This window comes from Pteropus medius, unplaced genomic scaffold, assembly GCF_902729225.1.
Source record: "Pteropus medius unplaced genomic scaffold, Ma_sr-lr_union100, whole genome shotgun sequence".
In the NCBI taxonomy this organism is placed as follows: Eukaryota; Metazoa; Chordata; class Mammalia; order Chiroptera; family Pteropodidae; genus Pteropus; species Pteropus medius.
This window is the reverse complement of record NW_024340698.1, coordinates 5854525-5875955: the sequence shown is the minus strand read 5'-3', so window position 1 is coordinate 5875955 and position 21431 is coordinate 5854525. Positions and strand designations below refer to the sequence as shown.

The following is a 21431-nucleotide window of genomic DNA, read 5'->3' as shown; positions in this document are numbered from 1 at the left end:
CTCTGATGGAGCTGGATACTTTGAATCCTTACATTCTGTGAAATGATATTCCGGTAGAAGCAAAACTCCCTTTTGTCTGGAGGTTACTTCCTCTTTGCCTGAAAAATCTGTAATAGTCTCACCTGAAGTAACAGCCTTGCAAGACACAGCTGATCTTCCTCAGAAGCTGCATCCACCACCTCTCTTTCCCTCAAAATCCTATAATGAGCCTCAAGTTCCCACATGCCAAAAAGTAAGTGGTAAAGTGTGACTCTGCAGAGGTGCAGAAGTCGTCATAAAGAACTGCATAATTTTTAAATCTGTATGCACAAAATCCTGTGCATACATGTGGAAATAGTTCTTTAGGGTGAGGCATGAAGGTAGAAGAAAAATACAGTTGAATCAAACCAAATTTGTTGATATTGAGACTCTGGATTCAATGTTTTTGCTTCATAGGACTAGGGAAGCCTCTTATAGTTACTTGGTCGATGTCTTAGTTCATTCAGGCTGCTGCTCTAGCAAAAATACCATAGACTGGTAGCTTGAACAATATTTATTTCTCATAGTTCTGGAGACTGGGAAGTCTAAATCAAGGCACTGGCAAATTTAGTGTCTGGTGAAGGCCTACTTCCTTGTTCATAGATGTCTTTTTGCTGTGTCTTCACATGGTGGAACAGGGAAGGGACCTCTCTGGGGTGTCTTTTATAAGGGCACTAAACCCATTCATGAGGCCTCCTGTTTCATGACCCAATCACATTCCAAAGTTCCCACATTCTAATACTATCACATTAAGCATTAGGATTTGGACATGAATATTGGAGGTACATAAACATTTTAATTTACTGCAGTTGGTTAACTGAAAAATGTCCCAAAGGACTTACTTAAGGAAAAGTGCAAGAACTTCTTTGGTGCACTACAGAGGGAGAAATCCAAAGGCTTAAGAAGATTGGAACGTTAGAGTGAATTTATCATATAAGATGTGTTCACTCACCTCAGTCCAGAGGATAAAATTTTCACCAAAACTGTGATACATTGCTTTCTAGAGGGAGCCCAGACATCTTTGAAGAGCTCTGTATTGGCTCTTCTCTATTAGTCAGAAATTACTGTTAGCTTGCCCTCTAGGAAGGGCCATGGTACACTGCTAAATATTTATGTTGTTAATCATTATCCCAACCTGTAGCCAATTACTAGGGTGATGTGCAATGGTGAAAAGTTAAGTAATCAGAATTCTAAGAGATTATTTGATGCTGGCTCTGAAATGACATTAATGTTTGGAGAAGGAAAACTTCTCTGTGGTTCACAGGTCAGAGAAGTGGCTTATGGAAGTCATGGAACCAATGGGGTTTTACCTCATGTCCATTCAGTGGTTAGTCCCTGAATTTACTCTCTGGTTATTTCTTCAGATGCAGAATGTATACTTAGAGTAGACATATTCAGAATGACAGAATTCTCACTTTGCTTCTCTGACCCATTAAATGAGGGCTACTATGGTAGGAAAAACCAAGTAGAAGCCACTAGAACTACCTACCTATAAAGAAAGTAAACCAAAACCAACATTTCATCTTGAAGGGGCTGGAGTAATTGTGGCACCATCAAAGGTGAAAGGTGCGGGGTGGTTACTTTATGACATCCCTTTCAATATACTTATTCTTCCTATACAGGAAGAGACAGATCTTGGAGAATGACAGCTAATTATAATAATCCCATTGCAGCTGCTTTTCTACATGTGGTTTTGTTGTTTTAACAATCAATCCATTCCCCGGCACCTGGTATACAATATTGATTGCACAAATGCTTTTTCCCTTATCAGTGAATATCACCAGAAAGAGTTTGGCTTCGACTGAAAAGGTCAACAATGCACCATCATTTCTTATCTCAGGCTTTTATCAACTCTTTTAGGCTTATGTCATATCCTAGTGCTTGGAGACTTTGATCACCTTCTCCTTACACTAGAAGTGACACTCTTTTTTTTTCTTTTTGCATTAATGGTATTATTCTATTTGAGAAAGAGGTAACAACTAATGTAGACACATTGACAACACACTTGAAAGACAGAATGTGTTAAATATTTCACACAAAATCTGAGGCCTTCCAATTAGTGAAATTTTTAGTGATCTAGTAGTCTGGGAAATGTCAAGATAGTGTTCATAAGTAAACAGCAAGTTTCAACATCTTGACTTTCTTACCACTAAAAAGGGTCACAACAATGAATTGGGCCTACTAGGTGCTGATCTTAACATATAACTCATTGCCATGTGGTACTCAATGACAAGTGACCTGAAAATCTGCTAGCTTGGTGTGTGACCCAGAAAAAGAGAAAGTTCTATGACCCTGAACCTATGACCTCATGGGGAGCCCTCTGTGATCAGTTGACTAGGAAAAAAAAAACATCATGCCTGATTTCCAGTTTTTACTTCACAATATGCAGGTGATGCAGGACAGGGCAAATCCCTCCTGAGCAGATTACAGTCCTGCACTAAGAGAGAATGCGTTTTTAGTGGAGCACAGGAAAAAATTTGAGGGCACGCCAGAATTAGAGTCAAAAGGAAAGTTTATTAGAGGACTGATGCTCCATAGACAGAGCATGGTCTCCTCTCAGATACAAAGAGTGAGAGAGCCAAGGGACAGAGAGACAAAGAGAAAAGACAATGGGAAGGACAGAGACAAAGACCATGAGTGTTCACGGATTTCAGTTTATGTATCATTCTTAGTTTCTATGAATCACAGTTTAAAGACTTTGTTGACCCATTTTCCTTTGATAGTATGGGTATAGAGTTGAAATTAAGGACATGTAGCCTGAAGAGTGTGCTAGCCTTTGATCCACAGGTTCTCCATGGTTTTAGCCTAGGGAATGAATGATTGTGTTTATTGTGTGTAGGTCAAGACTTAAAGACTCTACTTATCTGTTTTCCCTTCACGATATGGGTAAATGGTTTGTTAGTAATCCCAGCAGGAATCTTCCTCTGTTCTACAGGTTTCCCAGAGTCTGGCAGCAACACATTGCAAGCTCTGAATATAGCTTGATTTAACATTTAATTCTCTTGCCCCCTCCGTACATTACCACCTGTATTAGAGTTCTATTGCTGCATACCAATCAACACAAATATAGCAGTGTGAAAAAATACAAGTATATCATCAGACAGTTCTGTAGGTCAGAAGCCCAGGCTGGTTTGATTGGTTTCTCTGCTTAAGGTCTCATGAAATCAAAGTCTCGGTGTCACTCATTAAGTGAAGACTCAGAGAAATTTCTTCCAAGCTCTTTAAGGTTATTGGCAAGCCTAGTTTCTTAAGACTGTATGACTGAGTTCCCTATTTTCTTGCTGTCTCAGCTGAGGCCACTCTGAGCTCCTAGGACTGCCCCCATACTTCTTTAGGTGCACCCCTCCATCTTCCAAGCAGCAATGGTGCATCATGATCATGGAGGCAGGGATGTAGATTATGTATGGGTCACAAACATGAACTTGCACTCACCAAGACTGATTTTGATATACACACTGCTGACTGCTCAATCAGCCAGCAGCAGAGACCAGCAGTGAGCACCCAATATGGCACATATCCCAGAGTGGTCAGTCAGCTAGCAAGTGGCTGGTTGATTATTTTGGTCTGTTTCCATTGGGGAACGGCAGCTTCTGTTTGTACTCAAATAGACATTTATTCTGGATATGTATCTTCCTCTCCAACTTTCTTAAAACCAATATTTGTGGACTTAGAAAATTACTTATCTACTATCATGGTATTCCACACAGCATCACTTATAAACAAGGAACTTATGCTCAGGGCACATGCTCATGGAATTTACTGGTTTTATTATCTACCCCATCATCCTGAAGTGGTAGTTTCAAAGAAACAATTGAATGATCTTTTGAAGCCACAGTTGTGGTTCTAACTGGGCAGCAGTACCTTGTGGGGCTGAGGCAGTATAACTTAGGAGGTGGCAATGCTCTGTCTCCACATCCAGGATATGGAGCTGATTCACACCTTCATTAATGAAGGGTGGCAATGTGAAGTCTTCCTCTCACTATTACTTCTAGGTATCATGTAGCAAAATTTTGTTTCATTTCTCCACAACTTTAGACTCTACTGTATTTGAAGTCTTCATTCTAAAGGAGAACTATTTTCAACAAGAGCCCTAAGAATGACTAAACTGGAAGGAGATACTGCCAACTGGTCACATTGGGATGCTCATCTTTCTCAATCAACAGGCAAAAAATGGAGTTCCTGTACAGTTGGGGAGATGGAACCTAACTGTCAAAGGAAATTGAGTTACAACTATACGAGACACTAAGGAGGAATATGTCTGAAATGTTTGGAGCTTTTCTAGTATTTTCATGTTTTGTGATTAAAATCAAAGTTAAAATTATAACAATTCAATTTAGGCAGGACAGCTAATGGTTCAGATTGATCTAATTAAGGTTTGAATCATGCCCCCAGGCTAGGCAATTTAGGCGTCGTCTTAGGCAAAAAGAGTAAGAAATGGGTAGTATAGAAGATAGTTATAAATGCCAGCTAGAACCCTGTGACCTGCTACAGAACTAGGGCTACAGTGTAACCTGATTGTAGCTGAACCCCTTATCATTTTAATGCCCCTAGTATTTTTGGCAGCTAGAATTTAGTAATTTAATTCTTAATTAGGCCTTTGTTCACATGTTAACTACTATTCATGCTCAAGTCTTTTTGTCCTCACAGTATAATTCTGAGTTGCTGATATGCTGTTTCTTTGTCAAGCTGGAGGCGATAACTTCAGGGTCTTGAGGAGAATTTGAGTTTGTTTTGCAGAAGGAAAGAATGTCTCCAAGGTAGCTGCAACCAGCTGTTGGCGCCCAGGAGTCTGGTGTGAAAAAATGTTATCTATAACTAAAGAAACAAAGACTTCTCTCCCAGTTCTGTAGAATACCCCACTCCCCTTCTTCCCCTTTAAAACTCTTCCGTTTGGTCCAGAACTTCAGAGATGGTCTTTGGACATTAGTCCGCAGTCTTCCCAAACTGCTAGCTTCCTGAATAAAGCAAACTTTCCTTTCTACCCAACACTTGTCTCTTAAGTGTTGGCTTTTGAGTGGCCAGCAGCTAAACTTGTGTGTGTGTGTGTTTTTTTCATAACACAATGAGTTAATAATATTCCCTTGTTAGATAGCTAGTCAGATATGAGCAACAGGGGAAAAAGGGAATAGGGTCCCAACCTAGAGGTCACCCAAAAAACACCCTATTGGTAGTTAGAGAATCCCTCCTGCATCCCCAGAGACAAAGGACAGGACGGCCATAATCTTACCTGGTCTAATCTGGCCACAGACACCTGTGCAGAAGGTACTACCCTAACCTGCCCACAACTTCAGCCTCATTATACTGTCATTATAATACAATTTTTATGCCCAGAAGTTCATGAATCTAATTATAGCAGACTGAATTCAGGGTAAAGCTCATGTGCATTAGGCAAAGTGTTTTATACAGCAGCCAAGTGTCAATCTAAATTACCTCACATGCCAATCACCCAGGAATGCCTTATTAATCACTCATCACAGTCCAAATATAATTCAGTCATTCCCACTGCTGGGTTGTTACAGGTCTCTTCACTAAAACTATGTTCCTCCTTGGAGTGTGCTTTGTCTTTCTAAAATATACTTTTAATAAATCTTTTCTAAATTTCACTGACCTGTGATTCTTCACTGTGTCAATGAGGAAGGACTAAGGAAAAATGTTAATTACACTTCTGTGCCATTATCCCACCCCTGCCATTGGGGCGACACAGAAATTCAAATTGTCCCAAAGGTAACACACCCACTTCAGGTAGGAAAACAAGCAAGCAAACAAACAATCCTTTCAGGTGTATCATTAGGGCAAATGCATACCTTTAACTAACAGAAATTTATAACATTAAAGTTTCATTGCTTTTTCTTAGCCTCTGACACACAATTTTCTTAACTAACACACGATAGGAAGCTTCAATAATATCCTGTTCCATTCCACAACACAGCAATCGATTCTTGTTTCTCATTGGTTGTTTTGATAATAGAATTATGTATTTAGGATCTGATTATCTGTTGAAAACTGGTCAGAATATATTTCTTCTAGCATCTTCTCAAGGTACTGAATTAAGTGTCTTCTTTTAAATCTAAAAATAAAGAGACAAGTCATTAGCCAAAAGATATATATAAAGCAATGATGCAGGAGGCACTATAGTAAATGGAAAGAGGAGCTTCCGATTTACATGGGAATAGAAAATGTATCTTCAGGGTAAGAGACAATTTGGCAAATATAAAGTGTGTTGACTCAGGGTCAACAACCACCTCAACCTCTGGTCTGAACAGAAATCTCCTTGAGCTTGAAAAAATGTGACTCAAATATTATCAACCTAAATAATTGTGGCAACAACATTAACTCTGAGTGAGGACAAGGGCTTGAGAAAAGCAAGTCAAGGCCTGTACCCACCCCTCACCCTAGGACTGCATAGGGCCCGGCTATTAAAAATTGGAGATATCCTCTTTACACTCACCTTGCTGCTTCCTTGATGGCAAATTCAACCATTTCTTTCCTTGCTTTTAGAGGACTTTGCACTCCTTCAAGCAATTTGAAGATTCCTTCATATTCTGAAGATATTTTTAAAAATAAAACTTATTATGTCTCAAATATGAAGAGGAAATAAACTCGATTTTAATGTATCCACTACCTCAGTAATCACTCAAGGGCTAGAATGTTATATAGTGCATGTGTTTTAAATGTTTAAATCAAGAAACCTGAACATATCTACCAATGTAACTCTTGTACATAATCAAGTAAGAAAAAAAGGGGGAAGGTGTATATTGTGACGTTTTAGTCAAAGAGGAATCATCTTAAATTATGTGGAAAACCTATTTCTGTTGACAGATGAGCCTCAAGAGGTAAATAGGTTGAATCTATCCTAAACCATAGAATGAGAAAGACTTTCCATGGTTTAATTGATAAAAATTGCTATACTACTTACTTCGTCCAAACTGTCGAATTTCCTTCCTTAATTGCTGTTTTATATCAACACTGGTTTCATTGGATCTTAATGGTATCTTTGTCGACATCATTTCCAACGCAGACATTGCTGTGACTTTTGGATCAACTGCAGAGAGATAGATGGCAATGATTCCTTCTCTAAGTGCATTACTACCAGGTTTGTAAATCAGCCCACCCTTGCTGAGAATAATTAAGTTATCAGACAGAGAATCTAATTGGTTTTGTGGAATACTATCTCCCATCATATTCATAAGCTCCAGTGGAACAGATTTTGATAAGAAGCCATCCGGTGGGGTTTAACCATTTTCTCCCACCTTCTCATAAATATTGTGAATGTTGGGAGCCTCTGGAAACCAATTTAGAGGTTGAGCTGCAATTAGGGTTGTTACATCAACCCCACAGGAACATCCATGTTCTCCTCAGTGTCAATTATTTTTTTTTTATTTCATAGTAGGAGGATATGTCAGAGAGAAATCTCAGGCCTGACAAACTCTAACAGAGAAGTCAAATAGTAAGTGCAAAACAAATAAAATAATTACAATTTGAATGTATGTTAGGAAAGAAGTAAGCAGGGATTAACAGGGATAGGAGGAGCCTCAATGGACAGGGTGGTCAGGCAGGGTTTTTTGAAGAGGTGTCCTTGGGGCAGATACTGGAGGAGGAGAAAGAGCTAGCCCTGTGCACATGCAGAGGAAGAGTTCCAGGCTGCATTAAGGACAAGCATGGAAACCTAAAAGGGTCTCAGCCGGAACCATAGAATAAAGGATAGAGGCAGAGAGAATGAGGAGGAGAAGTCATAGGACATGTGTTAGGAGAGGATGGCAGGGCCAGGTCGTGCAGAGCTTGAGGCTAGAGTTGGGAGTTCAGATTCTGTTGTGAGTATATAGGAAAGTTGATAATGGGTTTTCAGGATGGACTTGGCACGACCTGATTTCCATGTTGACATGATCCCTCTGGCTGCAGGATAGAAAATGGGTTAGAGAGGGACAATTCTGAAAGCAGAGATATGAGCTAAAAAGATATTGTAGTAGCTTGGTGAGCAATTCAGCAGTATGGATTAGAGGGATAGAGTAATGGTAGAATTCAGGAATGATTGTGGTATTTAGAGGAGAGGGGGAAAAACAGAAAAAAAATAATGAAATGTCACCAATAAGGAGAAGTAAACCAGTAGACTGTGGAGTATGAGAATCCAAGAAAGTTTTCATGAAGGAGAGAATGAACAACTGTGTCAAATGTGGCTGAGAAATTAATGGCAGTGTCAGCCAAAACTGATCACCTTGATGAGAATAGCTCCAATGGACTAGAGGAGGCAGAAGCCAGACTGTACTGGGTAAGATCAAGAGGCGAGGACAGATATTCTTACCATCCTCCACTGACATGGCTGAGGCCCCAACGTGGAATTCTTCCTCTTTCATTGACAGCATAGCCATGCTCTCGCTTCTCTTAGATGAAGGGGGACTCTTTTGTTCTCTATGACATTTCATTTTGTTTTTAGGCTCTACAGCAAACTCTTCTCCATTAGTCATCATTTCTTGAGAAACATCAATAAACAAATTCCATTAATGACAAAAATGCAACCATTATAAAATTGCATTCTACTTGTGTATACATAATATGCATTTTCATCATTAATATGAGTTTTAATCATGAGCCAAGGTTTACCATGACCCAACAAACACCATTCTCAAAAAAAATCAACCTAATTTTAATCAAGTAGAAGTGAAAAAAGAAGGAAGATAGCATATAAGTGTAGTCCAAAGCCAAACATAGTACATGATTATTCAGAATGCTTGCAGAATTGGTGAATCTCATCAGCTAAAAATTAATAAACACATGATTACTTTTTTGAGGGAATATAAACCATTCCATGTCAATCCTTATTAAGAGAAATGATTCCTTTTCTTAGGCTTATTTAAATTACACTCATCATTAACAAATACTGACTAGCACTTTACAGAATGCTACTTGTAGATAGTGAAGGTCAGAGTATTTAGACATCTTTAATCTGCCTGCTTCCAATCCCACAGAGGTTCACTTATGTCAATCCAGGAGCCATGCAATAGACGCTCTTCAGTGTTGGTGGTAGATAATGATGTATTGGTATGAAAACCTAGCTTAAAATTCTTATCATCCAAGAATAACCCAAGAATTTGCCCTGCCAATATGTGAATAAAATGATATTAAACACCTTTTTCTGAATAATTTGCATTTCCCACTAAAGAGGAGTGCAAAGGTGGAAAATTATGTTTATGGAGCATTTAATACCAGCCAGGTCTTCTAAATGCTTTACATGTACTAACACTTAATCTTCCACAAAGCCATAATTCTAGAAAAACTTAAGGACAAGTTTGGGAAGAAAAGATCTGGGAATAAGAGGAATCAGTGTTTGCACACATTCTCATAATCAGTGGAATGCTTTGGCAGTAGGAGTGTCTTCTGCCAAGTCAAAAGCAGTCAGCCTTAAATATAACCTGCTAATCATACCTTCTTTAATTGGAAGAGTCAGGTTTTATGAAAGCATGGAGATGAGTAAAGGAGGTGGTCAACATTAACATTAGCAAGAAAGAAAACTTGAAGATAACTGAAATCTGTAGGATGAGGTCTCATGTGCTATATTCAACAATGGTTGAAAGGAACCTATGTAACCTAAATGCCCATCAAAAGACAGTTGGATATAAAAGGTATGGTTCATGTATACAATGGACTATTACTCAGCCATTAAAAAAATGAAATCCACTGAGGGACACTTTATAATGAAAAAGGGAATCATGCACTAAGAAGATGTAACACTTATTAATATCTATGCTCCAATCAGGGAGTCCTGAAATATGTAAAGCAATTACTAACAGAACTAAAGAGAGAAACAGACCAAAATACTATCGCAGTTGGGGACTGAAATACCACGCTGTCGGATATAAACAGATCATCCAAACAGAAAATCAATAAGGAAATAACATCCTTAAATAACACATTAGACCAACTGGACATCATTGACATTTACAGAGCCTTCCATCCAAAGCAGCTGCTTATACATTCTTCTCTAGTGCACATGGAACATTCTCAAGAATTGACCACATACTGGGACACAGAGATAGACTCAACAAATATAAGAGGGTTGAAATCATACCAACCATATTCTCTGATCATAATGCTTTGAAACTAGAGGTCAACTGCAAAAAGAAATCAGGAAGAACCACAAATACATGGAGATTAAACAACGTGCTACTGAAGAATAACTGGGTCAGGGAAGAAATAAAAAGAGAGATCAAGAGATACATAGAAATAAATGATAATGACAGTGCAACATATCAAAACTCTTGGAACATGGCAAAAGTGGTCATAAGAGGAAAGTTTATATCATTGCAGACCTATCTCCAAAAACAAAAATGAGCCCAAATAAACAACCAAACGCTTCATCTTAAAAAACCAGAAAAGGAAGAACAAATGAAGCCTAAAGTCAGCAGAAGAGAAGAAATAATCAAAATTAGAGCAGCAATAAATGTAATTGAAAACAAACAAACACACAAAAAATAGAAAATATAAATGCAACAAAGAGCTGGTTCTTTGAGGAGGTTAATAAAATTGACAAACCCCTGGCTAGACTCACTAAAGAAAAAAGACAAAGGACACAAATGAAGAAAATTGTGGATGAAAAAGGGGGAAATTACGAGTGATATCGCAGAAATACAAAGGACCATACAAGAATACTATGAAAAAGTACGTAACACCAAATTTAATAACCTAGAAGAAGTGGACCAGTACTTAGAAAAATACAACCTTCCTAGACTGAATCAAGAAGAACTGGAAAATCTAAATAGACCAATCAGCAGTATGGAAATTGAAACAATCATCCAAAACCTACCAAAAAGTAAAAGTCCAGGACCAGATGGCTTCACCAGTGAATTCTACTGAACATCCAAAGAAGATTTAATACCTATCCTCCTCAAACTCTTCCAAAAAGTCGAACAGGAGGCAATACTCCCCAACTCATTTTATGAGGCCAATATTACTCTGATACCAAAACCTGGTAAAGAAAGCACACACAAAAAGAAAACTACAGACCAATCTCTCTCATGAACACACACGCAAAAATCCTAAATAAGATACTAGTGAACCGAATACAGCAACATATTAAAAAGATTACACACCACCATCGAGTGGGCTTCAACCCAGGGGCACAAGGATGGTTCGACATAAGCAAATTGATTAATGGGATACACCACATAAACAAATTAAAAAATAAGAATCATGTGGTCATATCAATAGATGCAGAAAAAGCCTTCAACAAGATACAGCATCCATTTATGATCAAAACACTTCACAAAATCGGTATAGAAGGAAAGCACCTTAACGTAATAAAGGCCATACGTGACAAGCCCTCAGCCAACATTATACTTAATGGTGAAAAACTAAAAACCCTCCCTCTAAGATCAGGAATAAGGCAAGGCTGTCCACTATCGCCACTGGTATTCAATATAACATCGGAGGTCCTAGCGAGTGCAATCAGGCAAGAGAAAGATATAAAAGGCATCCAAATAGGAAAAGAAGTCAAACTGTCACTATTTGCGGATGACATGATTCTCTATATAGAAAACCCTAAAGACTCCACAAGAACACTACTAGAAACAATAAGCAAATACAGTAAAGTTTCTGGATACAAAATCAACGTTCAAAAATCCATAGCATTCCTATATTCTAATAATGAAGTGTCAGAAAAAGAAGTAGAGAAAGAATTCATTTTGCAATTGTAACAAAAAGAACAAAATACCTAGGAATAAATCTAATGAAACATATGAAGGACCTATATAATGAAAACTACAAGACCCCATTAAAAGAAATCGAAGAAGGTACAAAGAAATGGAAAGATATTCCGTGTTCTTGGATTGGAAGAATCAACATAGTTAAAACGACCATATTACCTAAAGCGTTATACAGATTTAATGCAATCCCCATCGATATCTCATCGGCATTTTTTTAAAAAAAATGGAACAAAAAAACATCAGATTTGTATGGAAGACCCCGAATTGCCAAAGCTGTTCTGAGAAAGAACGAGGCTGGACGCGTCACTCTGCCTGACTTCAAATTATACTACAAAACGACAGTAATAAAAACAGCATGGTATTGGCAGCAAAACAGACACACAGACCAGTGGAGCAGAATCAAGAGTCCAGAAGTAAACCTATATTTATATGGGCAAATAATTTTTGACAAAAAGCCAAAAACATACAGTGGAGAAAGGAAAGCCTCTTCAATAAATGGTGCTGGGAAAACTGGAAAGCCACCTACTAAAGAGTGAAACTAGACTGTTGTCTGTCTCCACACACCAAAACGAACTCAAAATGGATTAAGAACCTGAATATAAGACCTGAGACAATAAAAAGCATAGAAGAAAACATAGGAATTAAACTCAAGGACCTTGGACTTAAAGAGGATTTTAGGAATTTGACCTCAAAGGCAAGGGAAGTAAAAGCTAAAATAAATGAATGAGACTATGTCGAACTAAAAAGCTTCTGCTCAGCAAAAGAAGTCGTCAACAAGGTAAAGAGAGAACCATCCGAATGGGAAAATATATTTGCAAGCAACACCTCCGATAAGGGTCTACTATCCAAAATATAAAAAAACTCATACGACTCAATAACAACAAAAACCGAAATGATCCAATCAAAAAATGGGCAGGGGACCTGAACAGACACTTCTCCCTAGAAGACACACACATGGCCAACAAATATTTGAAAAGATGCTCAACATCGCTAGCTATTAGGGAAATGCAAATCAAAACCACAATGAGATACCGTCTCACACCTGTTAGAATGGCTATAATCAACAGGACAAGTAATAACAAATGTTGGAGAGGATGTGGAGGAAAAGGAACCCTCATACACTGCCGGTGGGACTGCAAATTGGTACAGCCACTATGGGAAACAGTATGGATGTTCCTCAAAAAACTAAGAATTGATCTACCATATGATCCAGCAATCCCTCTACTGAGTATTTACCTCAAAGACTTGAAAACCCATATCCGAAATGATATTTGTACACTGATGTTTATAGCAGCATTATTTACAGTGGCCAGGACATGGAAGCAACCAAAGTGTCCTACGATAGATGATTGGATAAAGAAGCTGTGGTACATATATACAGTGGAATATTACTCAGCCATAAGAAGAGATGAAAAACTGCCATTTGCGACAACATGGATAGACCTCAAGATAATCATGCTAAGAGAAATAAGGCAGACTGAAAAAGTTGAAAACCACATGATATCACTTATATGTAGGATATAAACCTAAAAGCAAAAAATGAACAGGACAAACAAACAGAGACTTGTGGACATAGACTAGTGGTTATCAGAGGGTAGGAGGTGGTGGAGGAAGGGGTAGGTAGATAGGTAAATTGGGTCAAATTAGGGGGGTGGGGGGAGGGTGAAGTGAGTAAAGGGGATCAAATATATGGTAGCTGAAGGAAACTGGACTTTGAGTGGTAAACACACAATAGAATATACAGATGTCAAATTATAATATACACCTGAAAATTATATAATTATATTAACCAATGTTACCTCAATAAACTTAATTTAAAAAAAAAAAGGAAGACAAAACAGGAATAATAAATACATCTTTTCTAAATCCTCAAAAAAAGTGAAACCCTACCATTTGCAACAATATGGATGAACTAGAGGTTATTATGCTGAATGAAATAAGTCACACAGAGAAAGATAAATACCATACTATTCAGTTATATGCAGAATCTAAGGAACAAAAAGAACAAACTAATCAAAAACAGACTCACAAATATAGAGGAAAATCTTGGTGACAGTCAAAGGGGAGGGGAGTTGGGGGGCTGGTAAAATGGGGTGAAAGGTTAAAGAAGTACAAATTAATAGTTGATAGACAGTCACAGGGATGGGGAGCATGACATAGGGAATGCGTTATTAATGTAATTACTAAATGGAGAAGCAGAAGAGAAAGAGCGATTAGAGGGATTATTTTATAAATTATATAATTGTCTAACCAATGTACTGTATACTTGAAACTAATAATAAAATAAAAATAAAAGAACCTAGGAAAACAGGAATGAAAAGTGAAAAGACATTTCAGTCAACCTAGTACTACATTTCTCAACCCTCAATTGATATTTTGTTTATTAATCTCTTGTGAGGTTTCTGAGTGTGAATCCATCCTTCTGAGAATTAGGAAACTAGTCAAATGGCATTTTGAACCCAAAATATTGACGATCAGGGCTTGGATAAAAGTTACCATTTTTAGATTGAGCAGCACAGGGTGCTTAACCATACTCAAACATGACTCCAGCACCAACAGAGGAACCCATCACTCCTTTGGTTTCTTAATGCTCCCCCCTGGGACCTCACATTGGATCTGCCTATGTGAATGCAAAAGAGAAGTCTTCTCCCACAGAGAGCTAGCTGCACTCCAGTCTCTGAATTAATAAAAAGTGGAGTTTCAACACCACAGGGAAATTTTGGTTCACAGAATTTCTTCATACTATGATAAACATATTTAAAAAAATGTCTCCAGGCTTTCATGATACTAAATGTGGTTTAGTATCATGGTACTAAACCATGATAAAAATGGTTGTTGCTGAGTAGTAGAATGACTGGTGATTTTAAATGTATCTTATTTTTCCTTTTAACTTTCCACAATGAACAGTTTTGCACAGGGTGCTTTCAATTGCAGGAGCAGAAAACGCCACTCATTTTGGCTAAATGATACAAGAAGTCAACATCCAACTGAAAACTAATTTTAGGTGAGGCTTAATGCACTGGAAAAATAATATCACCAAGAGTCTAATCTCATTCCATTATTCTCTTCTGCTTTCTTTGATGCCATTTTCATTCCAGTTCTGGCTCCTCCTCATGATTTATGATGGCTATCAAAGCTCCTGAGAAGGAAAAAGTAGTTATGTCTTTGTCCTAGCATTCCCAGAGGTCTTAAGATTTACTGTGATTGTACTCTTTAGTTCACATTCTCATACTTGAACCAATTATTGTGGTAAAACGAGCATTAGAATGCACTGATTTGTTTAGGCCAGGTCAAAAATAGTAAATTTATAGATTGAAAAATACAATTAATGTTTGATTTATGGCCATAAATCGAAACCTGTATCCAACAATCAGAATAAAAATTCCTCTCAAGCATACATGGTCACATTCTGAAAAAAATGTAATGTTAATTTCATGTCAGCAATGTTCTCTAAGCAGTTCAAGTGGAACATAGAGAGAGAGGTATAGCTTTGCATGCTTATATTAGGCAAGAAAAAAGTCTGAAAATTAATGATCTGTGTCAGCTTAAGAAGAAGAGTACAACAAATACAAAGAAAGTAGAAAGAAGGAGCTTTATTTTAAAGTAAAACTAATAATGGAAAAAGAAGACGACAATACAGATGGTCAACAAAAGCAGAAGTAGGTCATATGAAAACACTAAAAACAACACAGACAAACCTCAGGTGCGATTGCTCAAGATAAAATTTACCCCCCCACACACACACACACAAAACCATCAAGAATAAAAAGGAGGCATAACCACAGATCCAAAAGAGGTTTAAAAAAATGGAGGGACTATTATGAAAGACTTTATCTTAGATAAGAAAATTGAAATGAAATAGACACGCTTATAGAAAAATAAAGCTTACCAAAATTTATCACAGAAGAAACAGAAAATTTGTGTATTTCTGTATCTGGTAAAACAATTAACAAAAAATTAGTAACCATCCTATCCAGAAGGCTTCCCTGGTGGATCCACCAAACATTTAAGGAGAAATAACGCAAACTCTTTTTGAAAATAGAAAACAGAGGATTAGTTCCCAATTCATTTTGTAAGGCCAATATAAATCTGATATAATCTAAACCAACATCTAACAAGAAGAGAAGATAGGAAAACTATAAGCCAAGATCTCTCGCCTGAAAATAACCACAAAAATCCTGAACAGAGATAGATTAATATACATATATAATATATATTACATACATATAATATATATATATGTATGTAATGTATATTATATATATTTTATATATATATATAAATATATATTTTATATATATGTATGTAATATATTATATATATTTATATATATATTTATAAATATATATTTAAATATATATAAATATATATATTTATAAATATATATTTTATTATATATATAATAAAATATATATGTATGTAATATATTATATATATTTATATATATATTTATAAATTTATAAATTTATAAATATATATATAATGGATTTATAAATATATATATAAATATATATATAAATATATATAATATATTACATACATATATATTTTATTATATATATAATAAAATATATATGTATATAATATATTTTATTATATACATATATATTTTTTATTATATTTTATTATATTTTATATATATATATGAAATATATGTAAGAGAAGATAGGAAAACTATAAGCCAAGATCTTTCTCCTGAAAATAAACACAAAAATCCTGAACAGAGATAGTATACTTCAAGAAGGCGAGATTTGTTTAAATGCAAAAATCAGTCGATGTTAACCACATTTGAAAAAAACAAGAAAAAATTTATAATAATTTTTACAGATGGGTCTAAGTTCAACATCTACTCATGATTAAAAGTTATCAGCCACTTAGTATAGAAGACAGTTTTCGTAACCTAATAGAGAGTGTCTACCCAAAAAATTCCTATAGCAAACATCATAATTAATAATGATAATATCAAACATTTTCTCCCCATGTTTGTAAACAAGACAAGGATGGCCACTATGTATCAACAATGTATGGAGGTATAGAGGTTCTATCAGGAAAATAAAATAGGTATAAAGTTTGAAAAGGAAAAAGTAAAATTGTCATTATTCATAGATGACATTTTTCTGTACATAGAATATACAAAAGGATATAAAATGATTAATAAATGAATGTAGCAAAGTTACTTGGTATGGGGGCAATAATAAAATAAATCAATTGCATTTCTTTATAATAACAAAAATAATTAGAAAAAAGATATTTTCAATGAAATTGAAAATCGTATCAAAAATATGGAATACTGAGGAATAAATCTAATGAAAGATGTGCTAGAGCACTACATGTAAAACTATAAACCAGCACTGAGAGAAATTAAAAGCCTCAGTAACTGGAGAGAAATACTTTTTGCATAGATTGGAAATCTTGTTATTAAGTCATTACTGTCATTTCTCCTCAGAATGATTATAGCAATCATATTTAAATTCCACCATTTTAATTCTGGGTAAAATTTCAAGCTGATAATAAAAAAGTATTTGGATATCAAAAGGCTTAGAATAGCCAAGACAAATTCTAAGGGGGGAAAAAAAATGTTGGTTGACACACACAATCAAATATGAGATTTACTGTGAAAAATATGTGGTATTGGAGCAAAGGTAGACAAATACACAAATAGAAGAGAACAGAAAGCCTAGAAACCAATCTGGAAATGTACAATTGCTAGATTTATGCCAACAGGGCCTACAAATCATTGTGGAAATGATAGTCCTTTTAATTAGTCAACTGGATAACTAGGGGGTAGGGGAGAATAAACCTTAACTCTTACCTCAACCCATTCTATAAAAAATTTATTTGAGATAAATAGGAGATCTAGAAGAAAACTTAAGATATTATCTTCATGGCTTTAGGGTAGGCGAAGATTCTTAAAAGAGAAAAAGCACTAACCATAAAGAGTAAATTTAGACTTAATTAAATTAAGTTTTTTCATTCATCAAAAAACACTACTGCATTAAGCAAAACAGATCTATAGAAGATACTCAAAATTATATATTTAGATATAAGCATCAAAATGAATAGAATCCAGAATATGTGTAAAACCACAAAACAATTTTTAAAATAAAATATATCAATAAAATATGAGTAAAAGATCTGAAAAATCATTTCATAAAAGATATGTGAATGGTAAATCAACTGCATTAATCAGCAGAAAATGCAAGTTTAGACATATAAGAGATGACTGCACACTTACCAGAGTGGCTGAAATTACAGACTGACTACATAGCAAGTGTTCGTGGATATGTGGTACAACTAGAACTCTCATACATTTCTGGACTCAGATTCCCAGATAAATGCCCAAGGCCATAGTTGAAAGGTTAGGAAGAACTCCCTCAAGGCTGAGACATAGAAATCAAGGAAAATACTCCACTCTAGGGCTGAGACGGAGCATCTGGGGAGAATCCACCCCCTAAGGCAGAGACAGAGCCCCAAAGAAGAGTTCCCAGCCATAGTAGAGATAGAGGACCCAAGGAAGAGTAGCCACCCTTACATAAGTGAAATCAAGTGCCCAAAGAAACATCCTCACTAGGGCTGTGAAAGAGCCTCCAAGACAGAATCCTCATCCTGTGCAGAGATTGACCTTCCAAGAAAGAGCCTCAGCCACCCCAGATCTCAGAGGAAACACTGAAAAAGAGTCCAAACTCTCAGGGCTGAGAAAGAACCCAAGGTAAAGTTCTACCTTAGTCTTAGAGAATCCAAGGAAGAGCAGCACCCCCACAGGACTGTGACAGAACACCAAACGATAAGTCTCCTCAGGACTGGGATAGCTCACCCACTAAAAGTCCCTACTAGGGATAAGCAGAACACAAGGAAAACCTACCCCCATCATAGCTGAGACAGAGTGCCCAGGGAAAAGTGTCCCCTAGTGCTAAGCTACGCATCAAGGAGAGTCTCTCACAGGCAGAGACGGAGCCTTCAAGGAGGAGAAACCAAAGGGCTGAGGTAATAAACCCAGGGAAGAGCGACAACCTCAAGGCAGAAATAGAACACCCAAAGAAAAGTTCCCTTCACAGGGCATGGATAGGGAGCCAAGAAACACTCTCATCGCTGATGCTGAGACAAGAAGACTCCCCTCACCAGCGTGGGAGACAAATTCCTCACAGAACTAAAATAGAGCAACAAGGACATCCCTCTCCCCAACATGGCTGAGATAGAGTACCATATGAAGTGTTTCCACAGAGCTAAGGTAGATCATCCAGAAATAGAACCATACCTCAGACTGAGAACACACAAGGGAGAAACATCCTCTGGGACAGAAATATAGCACCCAGGGCAAAAAATCCACACTTCAAGTATTAAAATCCTAAACTTGTTGGAAGAGCCTGGAAGCAACTCAGAAAACGGCAGTAAAGTCGTGATGTTTCACAGGTTCCTCTCTAGTTATGTACCCTTTTGGAGTTGCTGGAAGTACTCCCCCTAGGGCGTCTGTGAATCATACGCATAAGGAAGTGTCTCTTCAGAAGCAATCTGATGTATCATTGCCTAAGAGGGGTTCCAGAGAAGCCGATGGCCATGGTGTGCTACTGACCATACTGACCTGCACCAGCCGGATCCTGGAGAAGCCATGAGAGCCGCAGAGCCTGGTACTGCAGACGGCAGCAAACCAGAACCAGGAAGCGAACTTTCCTAATGTCTCTGGCGCCCTCTGCAGGCTATCTTTTATGTCAACTTCCACAATTAAAAAATAAAGGAACCATAACCATTTTCACAGAAAGGCTAGAAGAGAGATTTTAGAGCTGAGAGGGTATAAATCAAATTTGGCACACTATGTTTACAGGAAAGGAGGAAGATTATATGATCATAATAATTAATACAGAAAAGTCGTGTGATAAAATGCAACAAATGTTCATGATGAAAAATTAAAAACATTTGTTAGGAATTAAAAGCATTTCTTACCGAAAATCTGCAAGACACACATTATTCCTAGTAGTGAAAAATTGAAACCATTCCTCAAAAAATCAAAACAATGTAAGATTCTCACTTTCATCACTTTTGTTTAGCACTGCACTGCAGGAATTCCTGCCTTGCACCTTAAGATAGTAAATAGGCTGTTCACACAGAGCAGGCTCTGGGACTGTTGAATTATGGACAAGCCCTGAGAATGGTGCTTTTCAGGGAGTTGCCAGGCATGTTAAATAGTAACAATTTTCTCAGCATGCAGCTTTTGGGAAAGCTCCAAACTTATTTCATTCACCCGCTTCAGTGGCTGATAGGTTGCTGCTTTTCAGAGCACCCATAGTTGTGAGTCTTGATTTTCAAGGCTACCATGGAGCAGAAGAGAGAAGGGTGAGAAGAGAGCAATTTAAAACACCACAAAGCTTCCTGTTATTATTGTGGCTTAGCCATTTTTCTGAATAAACACTGTTCAGATTTTTTGCAACACTTTGGTTAATTCCAGAGTTCTGAAAATGTTTATTTTGACATTTGTCAGTGTTCTTGTATTATTTACAGTCTCTTTTTCTTCTGGAAAAAAAAAACTAATATGCGGTGCCTATATATTGTACACAACCATCTATGACCAGAACTTGGTTCTTCAGTCAACTGGTTATAGTGAACTCAGCATAAGATATGGTTGTAGAATCAGAGAGTATATTAGTTTTTATTGTTGCATATAAATTAACTCAAACTTAATGGCTTAAAACACCACATCTATGTTATTTATTGTCTCACAATTTTGCAGCTCTGGACATGCTTGACTGAGTTTCCTGCTTCAAGTCTTAAAAGGCTGAAATCAAGGTTTTGGTCAAGCTACATTCTTACCTGGAAGATCTTGGGTGGAATTTGCTTTAAAATTCATTCAAAATGTTGGCAGAATTCAGTTCCTTGCCATGTGGGACTAAAGTCCTTGATTTTTTGTTGGCTGTTGGATGGAGGTCACTGTCAACTCATAGAGGCTGCTATTAGGTCCTTTTATTATAGCCCTTTTCATCTTCAGGCTAGCAACAGCACATCAGTTCTTATGTTTCACATTCCCTTGTCCTCTTGTGTTACCAACTAGAGAGATGCTCTGCTTTTGAAGGGCTTATGAAAGTAGGTTAAGCCCACCCAAATAATCCCACTGTATTAGAGTCAACTGATTAGTAGCCGTAATTACATCTGTAAAATCATTTTTGTTGTGTTATGTAATATAATCAAGTGATGAAGAAGATCATAGGAGGACCACCATCTTAAAATACGGCCAAGGATAGATGAAGAAGGTTATGTAGCAAAAGTAGAATCCATGGACATTTTGGCCACATCTTTGCAGAACTTACTTTTGGTTTCAGCACCTTCTTTGGTCCAATCTCGTACATACATTCTATCTGATAATGAGGTGCTTCTATGCATACTTGGTAGATCAGACAATTCCCTAGTCATACTGGGAAGTTCGGGTGGCAAGGGAACTTGGTGTCCCATGGTCAAGCACTCAGTGTCTACTAAGGCCCAACAGCAAGTCGAATGTTTCTTCAAAGGACCAGAATGGCATTTGCTTCTCTAGGACATTAGTGCCTGTGGAAAGCTTGGGTCCAGTGATTATTGGGAAACTAATCATTTATTTCTCTTTCCGCAATGCACCAGCATTCTAAAAAATGGGTGCAAATCCCCTTGGGTATGGCTAGGAGAAAAATAGGCAGTATAAATTTTTGCTCTGCCACATTTTTTCCTCAAGAGGCTTCTCCTTCATTCATGAGGTTT

At 37.0% G+C, this 21431-nt stretch overlaps 1 protein-coding gene across 1 annotated transcript; it reads right to left on the bottom strand.

The window, feature by feature from the left end:
• Positions 1-5787: 5787 nt before the first annotated feature.
• LOC120612221 (integrator complex subunit 6-like) lies at positions 5788-19369 on the bottom strand. Its single transcript, XM_039874702.1, has 5 exons — positions 19294-19369; positions 8318-8485; positions 6935-7060; positions 6467-6560; positions 5788-6085 (listed from the first exon to the last, which is right to left on the bottom strand). Exons 2-5 carry the CDS (start codon positions 8481-8483, stop codon positions 5989-5991), a joined length of 483 nt encoding a protein of 160 aa, XP_039730636.1. The 5' UTR covers positions 8484-8485; positions 19294-19369; the 3' UTR covers positions 5788-5988.
• Between the last annotated feature and the right edge of the window lie 2062 nt (positions 19370-21431).